At 49.4% G+C, this 14,768-nt stretch overlaps 1 protein-coding gene across 3 annotated transcripts; it reads left to right on the top strand.

Annotated features, from left to right (window-relative positions):
* Positions 1-3,132: 3,132 nt before the first annotated feature.
* On the top strand, positions 3,133-14,768 carry PCYOX1L (prenylcysteine oxidase 1 like). 3 transcript variants are annotated; one of them, XM_023227032.2, is made up of 6 exons: positions 3,133-3,290; positions 7,717-7,923; positions 9,117-9,291; positions 11,046-11,257; positions 12,456-12,596; positions 13,077-14,768. In XM_023227032.2, exons 1-6 carry the CDS (start codon positions 3,203-3,205, stop codon positions 13,736-13,738), a joined length of 1,485 nt encoding a protein of 494 aa, XP_023082800.1. In that variant the 5' UTR covers positions 3,133-3,202; the 3' UTR covers positions 13,739-14,768. The 3 variants fall into 3 exon arrangements, with proteins under 3 accessions (XP_023082800.1, XP_023082801.1, XP_023082799.1); XM_023227033.1 differs by lacking the exon at positions 7,717-7,923; XM_023227031.1 differs by lacking the exon at positions 3,133-3,290 and having other exon boundaries at positions 6,895-7,923.

The following is a 14,768-nucleotide window of genomic DNA, read 5'->3' as shown; positions in this document are numbered from 1 at the left end:
CTCAGTGCAACCTCCGCCTCCCAGGTTCAAGCGATTCTCCTGCCTCAGCCTCCCCAGTAGCTGGGATTACAGGCACCTGCTACCACACCTGGCTAATGTTTTGTATTTTTGGTAGAGACAGGATTTCACCACACTGGCCAGGCTGGTCTCGAACTCCTGACCTCAGAAGATCCACCTGCCTCGGCTTCTCAAAGTGCTGGGATCACAGGCGTGAGCCACCGTGCCCAGCCCTATTTCTGCCTTTTTTTCTGGCATTGACTTGTTTTCTTGGGTTCGCCTTTTGGTTCTAGGTGTCTTATTTCCTTTGACTACTGCACTTGTACTGCTGGATTACTGAGTATTCTAACCAGATTATAGACACTTGGCCTTGTTCTGACCTTCAGCTTCCCCACGTCCTTCCCACCTTGTGACTGCCTGGCCTTGTCTTTACCTCTGCTTCTCAGCTAGCTTCCATATACCTAGACTCATGGCTGAATGGCCCTCTGTTGGGCCAGCCTTCCCTGGGATTTGGTCTTGTGTTTTCTTTATCTTTCCAATCCTGTCTATACACTGTAGCTCCATAAACCATTTGTCCCATATTCCCAGTGCTAGTCAATGAGTATATTCTTATTCCTCTCCACTCAGATGTTGTCCATGCTCTCAAGTTTACTGTGGTTTTAAAACATGGCTCCAGAATTTCTTGACACCTTTATTGAGGAGGGCTCATGTCCATTCTTGAGTCTCCTTGGAGCTTTGTGATTGCTTGACCAATAGAATACAGTGGAAGTGACACTGCTATTTTCTGGACCCAAATCTTAAAAAACTGGTATCCCCACTTCCTGTCTTGAGATGCTCACCCTTGGAACCTTAACCATCATGCCAAGAGCAAGCTGAAGTAGCCTGTGGAATGGAACTGAGGGCCCTGGTTGAGCTTTCAGCTGAGCCAGCACTGTCTTGCCTGCCAGTGAGCTATCTTGAAGATGGATCCTCCCACACCCAGTGGAGCAGCCCCAAATGATACCACATGGAACAGATGAGCTGATCTCACTGAGTCCTGCCTAAGGTGCAGTGTGAGCAAAATAGATGACTCTTACTTTAAGCCACTAAATTTTTTAATGGTTTGTTACACAACAGCAGATAAAATGATACAGTCACCCCACTGCATTCCCAGTCTGGCACCTCTGTGCCACAAGAATTATGCCTACTTACTTTTCCCCTTATCAGCTCTTTCGAACCTCTCTTACAACGTTGATGGGCACACACACTGTCAATGGCTGGTAGGGTTGGAGGGGCTTCCTAACAGAAGAAAACAGCTCTAGATTTAAGAATTACAAAGGACCCTAAAATTACAAGCAAAGTATAGACAAGAAGATGAATTTGAACACTAACATGATTTACCCTACAAAAAAATGACAAGAATCAGAGTAAGTTCATAAGAGAACTTGGCACACAGTGGTCAATGAGTGCTTGTTTTAAAAACTGTTTAAGGGAGTGTCTTGAATCTTTGGAAATGAACTTAAAAGGTGTTGCATCCTGATACAAACATTGCCAACAAAAAAGTTTAAGATTATGACAAATGCATGTTTATTCATCTACCAGTTTACTAGTAGTAATCCAGTTTGGCCCAAGAAAGTTAAGTTGCAGTGCTGACTTAGAACCCCAGCTATAAGCTCTTTCACCATTCTCTGAATCCCTTCAGTTTTGTTTGTTTTTGTTTTTGTTTGAGTCGGAGTCTGGCTCTGTCGCCTAGCTGGAGTGCAGTGGTGCGATCTCGGCTCACTGCAACATCCACCTCCCAGGTTCAAGCGATTCTCCTGCCCTGGCCTCCCTAGTAGCTGGGATTACAGGCACACACCACCAAAGCCAGCTAATTTTTGCATTTTATTAGAGATGAGGTTTCACCATGATGGCCAGGCTGGTCTTGAACTCCTGAACTCCAGTGATCCGCCCACCTCGGCCTCCCAAAGTGCTGGGATAACAGGCATGACCCACTGTGCCCGGCCCAGTTTCTTATTTTAGCCATAATCTCACTGAGTAAATACGGATTTCATTTATTTTTATATATGTATTTATTTTTAGAGACGGGGACTCTGTCACTCAGGCTGGAGTGCAGTGGCACAATCATCGCACACTAACCTCAAACTCCTGGTCTCAAACCTCCCACCTCTGCCTCCTGAATAGCTAGGACTACAGGTGTGCACCACTACTCCTGGCTAATTTTTTTTTTCTTTTTTTTCTTTTTTAAGAGACAGGGTCTCAGAGTCTCACTTTGTAGCCCAGGTCTCAAACTTCTGGCCTAAGCGATCCTCCCGCCTGACCTTCCAAAATGCTGGGATTACAGGCTTGAGCCACCCCTAGCCTCCGGATTTTCTTTATTCTGAAACTCATCCCTAACTTTATTTTCTGTCAGAGGAAATCTGTTTTTCACAGCGTGATAAACTAGCAAGTCTAAGCTGCTGCTCTTGTCTTCTTAGAGGATGAAAATGGGAGTTCATCCCTCCTTTTCTCCTTTCTGAAAAGAGAGTAGATGAAACCCTTCCCCGCCTTCTGGTTTTTAGGAAGCAGAAAGCAGAGATATTAACTATATATAAACTGCAAACACATAAATAACAGCTGGGGAGGACAGTATCGAAAGCATAGGGCTTGTGTCAGCATATGAATAGGGTAGCGTCTTACCACCCTGGCCGCATGCTTGTTCAGCAATTTCCAGCACTTGGAAACATCGCAAACGGCTTCATATCCCCTATCTCATAAGATGGTTACAACCAGCTAGAAAAGTGGAGCAGGACCCTTCGTCTGTGTTATAAAAGAGGAAACAATGAGACACGGAGAAGACATAGAGCTAATAATGCAGAGGCTGGACATAACCGAGGTCTTCAAAGCTTCAGTTTTCTCTCTCTCATCCCTCTCCGGCAGCTGGGCCCTGGTCCTGATGCTGAGGACCCGAGGCGCGCACACCTGCGCCGGGCAAGCATGAACCAGCCAATAAGGAACCCGCATGCAGGGGGTTGAACGAGGAAGCTGCCAATGAGAGAGCCTATTCCGAGAGAGATGGAGCTAATGAGGGCTTCGTGCTGGAGAGGGACGGCGGCTCGGCCAATGCGGGGCTGGGTCTGGCGCGGCAGGAAGGCGGGACTGCCAGTGGGGCGCCGGGGCGGGGAGGAGAGGCGAGCGCCAACCCGCCAGCGCCCGAACCCAGCGTGCTGCCCGCTCGCCGCCCGCCATGGTCCGCGCAGCGCAGCTGCTCGCCGTGCTGACCGCGCTCCTGGCCGCCGCCGCTGCTGGCGGAGATGCCCCGCCGGGCAAAATCGGTGCGGGAAGGACAAGTGGGGTTCCCGTTTGGGGAGGGCTGGCGGATAAAGGGTTCTCAGTTCTCAGCTAGGTGGAGGTAGAGGAGGGCAGCTGGGTGAGGGAGGGGTCCTCGGGAGAGAAGCTGGGTGGAGGAGAGGCGCCGAAGGGGACGCGGCAGAGAAGGTCCTGATGGGGCCGGGGCATGGCATGTGAAGAGGGCCACCTAGAACGGAAAAGAGGCCTAGGCAGGACTGGCCGCGGATCTTACAGGGAGGTCCAGGGTCGCTGAGCATCTGCCATGGACCTGGATGTTTGCTAGGCCCCGGGGTGACAGAGGACAGAGAGGCTGGGCGATGGCCTTCACAGAGGTTGGTTGAGGGCTCTCTGTGTAGCAGACGTGGTGCTCTAGTTGCTGCTGGGGTAAGAGCCCTCACAGTACAGGGAAGTCCGTGCTGAGCTGAGGAAGTACGGTGCATGCAGAGGAGGGGCGCTTCACCCTGTCTTTGCGGCCCCAGGAGGGCTTCCTGGAAGTAACATGTAAGCCAAATCCCGCCTCCGCCCCCCGCCTCCCCCCACCCAGGTCGATAGGAGACAGTCCTGACAGAGACAGAACACAAGGTCTGCTGGAGATTTGCTGACAGAACGGGGAACTTTTAGCAACAGTCTTTTTGTTGTGCGTGTGGTTTCCCCAATACTTTATTTTGAAAATGTTCACAAGTACAGCAAGAATTTTATAGTGGTCATCTGTATACCCACCACCTACATTCTGCCATTAACTGCTACTATACTTGCTGTGTCACATAACTGTCACGCACCGTTCTAGACACCCACGAATCCATCCTACATTTTGATGCATCTCCAAATAAATTGCAGACATCAGGACACCTCACTAAATAATTCATCGTGCATATCATTGACTAGAGTTTCATATGTGTTTACAGTTGCTTTTTTTTCTCCCTCAACGATTGTCATTTCAACTACATGACTCGTGCAGATTTTCAAGTCCCTCACACGTAATATTCCCGCAGACAGAAATGCTGGGCTTCAGGGTGGGAGGACAAAGACCCTACTCCACTAGGCCCCTCTCCATGCACCCCAGTTGGCAGGAGTGCCTGGAACATCTCACAGAAGCATCACAAACTTACAGGGTCCACTGCAGTGCTAAAGCTTCTTGTGTAGCAGAACCACAGCCCAGGCCATACAGGGTTAAGAAGACTGAAGCATGCCAGAAACCAGTTTGAGACTGAGAGATAAGGGCTTGCCAAGAAAAGGGAATCCTGAGGCTAGCTAGAGTGGCCCTCGTGGAGAAGGTGGAGTTTGAGCCAGGCTTTGAAGGATGTGGAAGAGTCAGGCAGGCAGTATCCATGAGTGACCATGTGTTCTCTCTCTGTCCTTAAATCATTTGAATACAGTGTGGCTAGGGGTAAGCAGAGCGTGCTGTGGGAATATGCAGGGCACTCCCCATTTTCTTGGGAACAGGCAACAGGACAAGACATTTCTCACCATTGGGGAAGGGGCAGGACCTCCGCCCAGCAGAATTGTGGCAACATGGAGCTTGGGACAGTTGGCAATGCCACGCTGCCCTTTACCTTTCTAGATTTTCCTCAGCCCTCTGACGGGAGCCTCTGTTCACCCTTGGTGGTTTGGACTCTACCCACAACAAGAATGCGGATTCCTGTTAGGATGGCTTAATTCTTGTGCTCCTGCAGGATCAAATCTGAAAACCCCCATGCGACATCAGGACCCTGTAAACCCACCCATACAGTTCCACATGCTGCCCCTCTCATGCTGATCTCTTTGCAGAGTGTGCGTGTCCTCTCACTGACAAAGCTGATTGTCCTCCAGCATCTTGCATGAAATCTTGTTTCCCGGAGAAGCCTGTGTCCCCACACCCTCTGGGGCAGAATTCACTCTTCCTCTTCAGGACCCCCTGGAACCCTGTTGCACTTCATCATGGGTTGTCCTAGCTCATTGTGTGCAGGAGTCTGTCTGCCCAATCCTTGCTGGGCTGCTGGGGGGCAAAAGCCTATTGGATTTTTCTTTGTGCCCCAGGACATCTTACTGTGAATTAGAGAATGGGTGTCAGTTGTGTTAAATGAGCTGGTTCACAATGAAGTGGTGTCTTCTGCTTCCTGATCTTGGGCAGCTTCTAGGCCTTAATATCAGTTTCTCTGAAAAAATGGGTAATTTGGGACTCTTTGCACATGGAGGGGATGGGAGCACAGTGGTTAAGATAAAAAGGTTATGTGCTGTCTTGGAAGTGGCTTTGTAAGTACTGAGAGAGGAAGTGGTTTATTCTTTCAACACAGAAAAAATACTTCATGAACTCTACTGTCCGCCAGGATCTGGGGACATAGTGACCATGCGCTCGCTCTCTCTGTCCTTAAATAACTTGACTACAGTACGGCTAAGCAGAGGGTGCTGTGGGAATATGCAGGAGGAACACCTGACTCCCCTCAGGTGGGTCAGTCAAGCCAAGTTATAGGTGACATCTGAGGGCTGTTGAAGCCAGTGAGACACAGGGTGATGGCACTCCTATCAAAGGGAACAGCTTGGGCAAAGGCCCAGGATGAGAGAACAAAGCTATGCACCCACAATAAGAGAAGCCTGGACAGACGAGAAGGTGGCGTCTTGGGAGGGTAGGGCAGGAAGTGGAATAAGTAAGCAGAGGCCAGATCATAGAGAACCTGGTGCTGTCTGAGGATTGCCTGTGACTTCCTGGCAGGAGCTGGTACTCTGTGGGTCCAAATGGGTCCAGTAAAGGACAAATTACACCAGATTTATTTCATTTTCTTTTTGGGTAAGGCCTCCGGACTGTCTGATGAGAGGAAAGTGGTGTTTCAGATACATGGTTGGCAAAAATTATAGGTAGGGTGGTAGTCCAGTTCAGTAGCTTCATAGCTAGTTTACAGTTCTCTCACGGGACTGTTTAATGATTAGTGTCAGGCCAGGCACAGTGTTTAATGCCTGTAATTCCAGAACTTTGGGAGGCCAAGGCGGGAGGATCACTTGAGCTCAGGGGTTCAAGACCAGCCTGAGCAACATGGTGAAACCTCATCTCTACAAAAAATATGTTGGGCATGGTGGCATGTGCCTGTAGTCTCAGCTGCTTGGGAGCCTGGAGGTTTGCAGTGAGCCGATATGCCACTGCACTCCAGCCTGGGCAACAGAGCCAGATCCTATTTCAAAAAAAAAAAAAAAACAAGATTGATGTCTGTCCGGGCAGTGGTTTCCTAGCAGCACCTCCAAGCACTGTCCCGTGAAACATTTTTACCAGTGACTTGGATGAGAAACTGATGGCATGTAAACCAAGTTTGCAAATAACAGGAAGGCAGGAGGTACAGTAAAGACAGTGCATGATAAGACCCAAAAAAGCTGAAACTTTGTAACAAGAATTCAAACTGGAGTATAGTGTCCTATAGGGTAATGAGCAATCCATCATAAGGTACATTCCAGTCTTTTTTTTTTTTTAGAGGGAGTTTTGCTCTTGTTGCCCAGGCTGGAGTACAATGGCACGATCTTGGCTCACTGCGACCTCCGCCTCCCAGGTTCAAGCAAGTCTCCTGCCTCAGCCTCCCAAGTAGCTGGGAGTGCAGGCATGCACCACCACGCCCAGCTGATTTTGTATTTTTAGTTGAGACAGGGTTGATCAGGCTGGTCTCGAACTCTCGACTTCAGGTGATCTGCCCCTGCCTCAGCCTTCCAAAGTGTTTTGATTACAGGTGTGAACCACCACATCTGTCAGATGCATTCCAGTCTTCACAAACACAGACACAGAGATGATTTAAGTGTCCAGTAATAGGTTGGACTAGACCAGGAGTTGGTATGCTTTTTCTGTAAATGGCCAGAGAGTAAATATTTTCGGCTTTTCAGGCCATGAAGTCTCTGTTGCAGCTACTCAACTCTGCCTAAAATGAAAACAGTCATAGACAGTAATTGAAAGAGCAACATGACTGTGTTTCAATAAAACTGTAGTTTGCAAAAACAGACATCTGCCTGAATTTGGCCTGCAGGCTGTAGTTTGCCAATCCCTGGATTAAGGCATGGTTTCCAAACACTGATCACTGAACAGAACTGGTCAGTAACTTTTAACGATTCATAGTGAAATAAGAAAATTAGAAGCAAGGTAGTAAGTTTTATATAAAACTAAATTTATTCTCTTTAATTGGTCATCCTGACTTTCAGTATTCTTTGCTGGTCTTTTGCTACTGAAATACCTTTTTCTTTATGAAATGAAGGTATAGTAGGTGGCAGTTTTCAGGTTTGCCTTTGCTTATTAATAGCTCTACTGACAACTCATTCTGCAGATTTCCTTTTGGAAATGTCATAAGCCTATGAAATTTAAGCACCTGGGAACCACCAGTGCAGGAGGATACAGTGTGAACTGCAGCCTCTCACTCTCATGTTCTGTCTCTCTCCTTCCCTACCTCCCGGGCCTGCTAACAGCGGTGGTTGGGGCCGGGATCGGGGGCTCTGCTGTGGCCCATTTCCTCCAGCAACACTTTGGACCTCGGGTGCAGATCGATGTGTATGAGAAGGGAACCGTGGGTGGCCGCCTGGCCACCATCTCGGTCAACAAGCAGCACTACGAGAGCGGGGCTGCCTCCTTCCACTCCCTGAGCCTGCACATGCAGGACTTCGTCAAGCTGCTGGGTGAGTGGTCAGTCCTGGGGCTCCAGTGCCCAGCGCCCTGGGGCTGGTGACAGCACTGGGCCCTTCTCAGACTTCCCAGACCGTCAAGGCCGGAAGGTCATGTGGCCCAATCTCCTCATTTTACAGATGGAGCAACAGAGACAAGAGAGGGGAAGGAACTTGCCTGAGGTTACACAGTGAGTTAGTTGCAGAGCCGGGATTAGAACTCAGGTTTGACTCCTAGGGCGGTTTCTTTCCCTGTCAATTTGCTGCCTCTAAATAATCGTGATTATATCACCTTCCACATGCTGGTACTTGCCGGGCACCTTCTGGGTGGTAGGTAGGCATTACCTCAGATCCCCCCTACCAACCTGCAAGATGAGCGTTATGTCTCCTTTTAAGGCAACTGAGGCTCAGAAGATGTATAGATTTAAGCTAAAGCCATTACAGCAAGAAAGGTGGGATTCAAACCCAGCAGCATCTGTCAAATACACATTCTGTTTGATGCAGAAACTCCACTTCTCAGAAGTGATGCTACAGGTGCTCTTACAGATGTGCACAGTAGCACAGATACCAAGTTATTCATTACAGCATTGTTTGTAATAGCAGAAGGCTGGAAGTATCCTGCCTATCCACTAGGACCTGGGGTTAAACAAATTATTGTATAGCTACACAATAGGCTGTTCAGCAGTCAGAATGGGGAAGTCTTTATGCCCAGATATAGGACAATCTCCAAGATATAGTGTACTGTTAAAGTGGAGAGCAGTGTGTGTAGTATGTGGGCGTGGGGAAGGAACAAGTCATAACAGCTCTATCTGTATTTAGGAGTCCACTGCTCTGTCAAGTTGCAGAGTGCAGGATGGCTGTAAGGAGCTAGGATAACTTCAGTGTGATCTCAGGGCCCAAGGCCACCATCTCAGAACAAGCCCAGTGGCTCTCAGCCCCTGGACATTCTGGGATAAAATCTGAATTTCCCTCACTTGTGGATCCTCTTGGGGGAAAAAAATGTAAAATATCACATTATTTTCATTTTCATGTTTTTATTGACTAGGTAGTCCAAACATTTTCCCAGTGCATCTGTTTACTGTTTATAAACAAGCAGCACAAATGAACAAACCATAGTGTTTGCGTTTCCTTTAATGGAGCAGTCCGTTTGCGTCAAGAAGGCCCCAAGTCTTGGAGGGAACCTGAGGGGCTCCTCTTTGTCTCTGCAGGGCTGAGGCACCGGCGCGAGGTGGTGGGCAGGAGCGCCATCTTCGGTGGGGAGCATTTCGTGCTAGAGGAGACCGACTGGTACCTGCTGAACCTCTTCCGCCTCTGGTGGCACTACGGCATCAGCTTCCTGAGGCTGCAGATGTGGGTGGAGGAGGTCATGGAGAAGTTCATGAGGTAGGGCTGGCGGAGCTGTGGGGATGGCGTTCCAGGGGGACCAAGAAGAGGTGGGGGAGGAACCAGCTTGACTGTACATTGTGAAAAAGGAAAAGGTCCTTGCTGAATTGAGCCAGCACAATTCAGTGCAGGCTCAGAGCAAGGCCCTGGCGTAAGGAATGGCCATATTTCATGCAGTAATGGTCTCCCTAATATTGTCACTGACACTCATTTTCTTACCCTCTGCTACACTGATGCTAATAAAAGCGTGGGTTGCAAACTCAGTCACTTAACAAGGGCTGAACTGGGATGTGAGTCATTGAATCAGCAGGTGGAAAAGAGCAGAACAAGGCCCCCTCTGAAGGAGGCAGCCAGCCCTCCACGGCAGCCGTCTGCAGCCAGCAGCGTACAATGCCTACCTCATGTGGCTAGATCTACTCACTTTTCAGAAGAAGCTAGAAATCCAGAGTTGTATGTGAAAACTTTCAGTTTTTCAACATTTGCAACCAATTCATCTTGTAAGCCAAATGAAACACATCTGTAGGGCAGATGCAGCCTGTGGACCACTCATTTGCAAATTTTGTTGTCCTCATTTTTCCATCTAGAATAAACACCTTTCTTCACCACTCCTCCTATCCTTGGCCTCCAGCCCCCTCCCCATCACCTTTGGTCCCAGATATGAAGAGCAAGTGGTCTGTTCTCTCCCTGTTCATTCACTCACCAAGCTGTCACTTCACCTTTCCCCAAAGTCCCTCCCGAAGGTGCTCACTGCTTCCAGCCTAAGGTGCAGGGGCTGCTCCCCGGACCCTATCACTGTGTGCCTCCCTTCAGTGTCAGACACTCAAGTGTGGCATGTGCCCTCCTTCCCTGGTTCCTGGCATTTCTCCACTCCCTTCCCATTCTATAACTCTGCTGTTTATAGCACTTCTTCCTTATATTCTCCAGATGTCACCCGAAGCTTATTTCCGTACCTCTCTTTCTGATGTTTTTCTCCCTTGTCAATTATATCCAGACCAATAATGTTGACTTCTGCGTTTTATGGGCGATGACTTCTCCCTCTCAGCCCTAGTTTCCTCTTTGCTTCCAGACCCACATTTCTACTTTCTGGACACTCCATCTGGTGTCCTGTTGATAACCAAACTCAACATATTTACAAAAGAAGCCCTAGAATGGGCAACATTTCAAAGGCCTCCCAGTCAGGAAATTCATCAGTGGTTCCAGTCCATGCTAGTGAGATTGTATGACTGATAGAGCGACAGGACATGAGCCGGGGGTGAGTGGGAGCCCTGTCAGATCAAGCCAGAGGAGAGGACAGGCTGGACTGGCAGAGAAGGTGACAGCATCAGCATGAAGTTGCAACGTGCCATCAGGTCCTAGAAGCTGTGGCACAGCCGATGCTGTTGGAGAAGGAGATGTGTCAGCAGGGGTGGGCCATAGCCCACAGCCTGGCAGTCCCAGCTGGGGGAAGAAAGGGTTATGAACTATGACCTCAGGCAGGGAGTGGCTCAGAGCATTGATACAGTTGTTATTGCAGCATAGCTGTGATGTAAAGCCAGGCCTAGAAGGATTCCATACCTCCACACTCCCTTTAGGTGGGGCAGGCCTGCCGCAGCCAGAGAAAAGGTGCCAGGGAACATAACCAACCTCCTCTCCCACTGCTCCATGTAGAGGAAGTGATGGGTTCCTGATGGGCCTCCCAGGCACTGTGACCCAGGGGCAGGTGGTCAGGCAAAAAGCCTTCCTGCGCAAGGACTCCAGTTCTATGTGTCTTCTAGGATCTATAAGTACCAGGCCCATGGCTATGCCTTCTCGGGTGTGGAGGAGCTGCTCTACTCACTGGGGGAGTCCACCTTTGTCAACATGACCCAGCACTCTGTGGCCGAGTCCCTGCTGCAGGTGGGCGTCACGCAGCGCTTTATTGATGACGTCGTTTCTGCTGTCCTGCGGGCCAGCTATGGCCAGTCAGCAGCGATGCCCGCCTTTGCAGGTGAGCATCCAACCCTTGACCTGCCTACCTGCCCCTCCTCCACCCAAGGTGCTCAGAATGGGCTGCGGGTCCCCATGATAACCTCGCCTTTATCCAGCTCATTACAGTTACATAGGCACTCTGCTGCCCCATCCTATCTGATTCTGGCACTGGCCGTGAATTGGCAGGAGATAGTATCACCCCACTTCACAGACAGTGAAAGCAAGGCTCAGGTCACAGGTCCAGTGTGTTTCTACCACTCCCAATTGCCTCAATCCCTTGCATGCATGTAAATGTTAGAGCTGAGATAATGCTCTGCTCTCTGCACTTTGGTTTCAAGAACTGCCCTGTTGAGGCCTTTGAGCCACTGTTAGAGTACCTCCTCTTCCCAGCTCTTCATGGAGGTGGCTGGGCCTGTGTGTAGCTCAGTGTCTGCTAGCACAGACCACAAGAGTGGAGAATGCAGGCTTCACAAGAGCAGGAATCCTTGTCTGTTGTTCCCTGATACGTTGCAAACACAGAACAGTGCCTAGGTCATACTAGACACTTGGGATATTTTTGTTAAATGGATACAAAGGTTTACAATAACAAGCACCTCCCTTGTACCCTCGATACTGTTCATCTGGCTCTGTATGTGCTGGCTCCTTCTCAGCCTTCAGGCCCTGCCTCAGTGTCCCCTCAGTGTGGCTTCTCTGCCCACTCTTTCTTGTGTGTCTCCTTCACAGCATTTTTGTGTAGAGATATATAGAATTCACATACCACATAATTCACCCATTTAAATTGCACAATTCAGTGGTTTTTAGCACATTCGGAGTTCTCAAACCATCACCACAGTCAATTTTAGGACATTTTTATCATCCCAAAAAGAAACCTCTTGCCCTTTAGCCCTCACTTCCCCAACACACCCCAGCTGCCCAGCCCTGGGCAGCTACAGGTCTGCTTTCTGTTTCTGAGGATTTGCCTAGTCTGGGCATTCTGCATAGAATAGACCTCACAATATATGGTCTGTGGAATTTGGCTCTTTCATTGAGCATGGTGTCTTCCCCCCATAGCGTTGTGCACTTCGTTGTACTTACTTGTATGTTTGCCATCTCCCCACGCCCATGGTTGGGAGAGTTTTGCTCTGGCAGGGAGGCACAGTCGAATAGTACTGGACTCCCCAGCCCTCCCGCCCCACGGCCCTGACAACCTATCAGCACCCCCTTCCCGCCTTGCCCAGGAGCCATGTCACTAGCCGGGGCCCAAGGCAGCCTGTGGTCTGTGGAAGGAGGCAATAAGCTGGTTTGTTCCGGTTTGCTGAAGCTCACCAAGGCCAATGTGATCCATGCCACAGTGACCTCCGTGACCCTGCACAGCACAGGTGAGTAGACAAGGCAGGAGCGGGCAGGTGTGCCATTCCCAGCGAGTGGACAGACACTTCTGCCCGCTTTGTACCTCAGCTCTGGTCTGTGATCCCCCTGGGGAGTATGTCCGAAAAAGCATTGAGAAGCCCCAACCCGGCCAGGTGACACTAGAGGGTGCTGTTTTCCCAATTCAAATGTCAGAGCCAGAAAACTGAGACTTCTATCAACCCAGCCTTTTTCTGTTGACAAATGAGGACTTTGAATGATAGCCTTGCCCAAGCCTCCCAGCTGGCCAGTGGCAGAAGCAGAGCAGAAACTGGGTCTCCTGACTCCAAGCCCCTTGCTTCCTCTGCAGCCGCATCAGCATGGAGAGGCCAGGACCCACCATGTAGACAGCCCCGCTGCACCTGGAGTAGAACCTCAATGCTGGGCCCCAGTAGGGAGTTCAGTGGGTAGAAGCCAAAGGAAAGTTGACTTTTGTGCTCTTTTGTTCCCAGAGGGGAAAGCCCTGTACCAGGTGGCGTATGAGAATGAGGTAGGCAACAGCTCTGACTTCTATGACATCGTGGTCATTGCCACCCCCCTGCACCTGGACAACAGCAGCAGCAACTTAACGTTTGCAGGCTTCCACCCGCCCATTGATGACCTGCAGGGCTCTTTCCAGCCCACTGTCGTCTCCTTGGTCCACGGCTACCTCAACTCTTCCTACTTCGGTTTCCCAGACCCTAAGCTTTTCCCGTTTGCGAACATCCTTACCACAGATTTCCCCAGCTTCTTCTGCACTCTGGACAACATCTGCCCTGTCAACATCTCTGCCAGCTTCCGGCGAAAGCAGCCCCAGGAGGCAGCTGTTTGGCGAGTCCAGTCCCCCAAGCCACTCTTTCGGACCCAGCTGAAGACCCTCTTCCGTTCCTATTACTCAGTGCAGACAGCTGAGTGGCAGGCCCATCCCCTCTATGGCTCCCGCCCCACGCTCCCGAGGTTCGCACTCCATGACCAGCTCTTCTACCTCAATGCCCTGGAGTGGGCGGCCAGCTCCGTGGAGGTGATGGCCGTGGCTGCCAAGAATGTGGCCTTGCTGGCTTACAACCGCTGGTACCAGGACCTAGACAAGATTGATCAAAAAGATTTGATGCACAAAGTCAAGACTGAACTGTGAGGGCTCTGGGGAGAGCCTGGGAACTTTCATCCCCCACTGAAAATGGATCACACCCCACAGCAGCCCAGGACTGAATAAGCCATGCTCACCCACCAGGCCTCTTTCTGACCCCTCGTGTATCAAGTGTCTTTTCCCTCCAGTGTGGGTCCAGGTGGCCTACTGTCTGCCTATCTTAAGGGTCCACACGGTGGCTGCTGCTTTTTTTTAAGGGGGAAAGTAAGAAAAGGGAAGGAAATCCAAGCCAGTATATTTGTGTTATTTATTTTTTTTTAAGAAGAAGAAAGTTCATCTTCACAAGGTGCTTCAGACTTGGTTTTTTAGCTAGAAACCAGAAGACTGCGGGAGGGAATGTAAGGCAGAGAACTGTGAGTCTAATTTTATTACTGTTTTTTTCACTACCTACTCCCACAATGGACAGTCAATTGAAGCAAACTACAATGAAACATTTACAACCAGATGGTTACAAATAAAGTAGAAGGGAAGATCAGAAAACCTAAGAAATGATCATAGCACCTGTTTACTGTGGACTTGCTAGATTTGAGGTACCTAGTTCAGAACTCACTAGTCACCGTCTCGAAGCCTGTCAACATCACTGCATATTGGAGGAGATGACTGTGATAGGACCCAAGGAAGAGACATGTGCCTGAACAGTCGTCACTGTATTTCCAAGCTTCCTGGCAACCAGTGGGAAAAGAGAAACATGCGAGGCTGTAGGAAGAGGGAAGCTTTTCTTTTTCACCTACAGGAATTAACCATTCTCTTCCTTATGCAAAGATTGAGGAATGCAACAATATAAAGAAGACAAGTCCCCAGATGGGTAGGGAGCAGTCATATTTCACCCCTAGATGTTCATTCCAGCAGAAGAAAAAGAAAAGAAGGTGTTAGGGTAGGATTCTTCAGAGGTTACCCTGGTATTTTCTCATGAGACACTAGCTTGAAGTAAGAGGAGAATTATGCTTTGCTTTGCTTTTTCTACAAACCCTTAAAAATCACTTGTTTTAGAAAAGAAAGTAAAAGCCCTTTTCATTCC

Source organism: Piliocolobus tephrosceles, chromosome 4, assembly GCF_002776525.5.
Source record: "Piliocolobus tephrosceles isolate RC106 chromosome 4, ASM277652v3, whole genome shotgun sequence".
NCBI lineage: Eukaryota > Metazoa > Chordata > Mammalia > Primates > Cercopithecidae > Piliocolobus > Piliocolobus tephrosceles.
The sequence above is the reverse complement of the archived record's forward strand: the minus strand, read 5'-3'. Positions and strand labels throughout refer to the sequence as shown.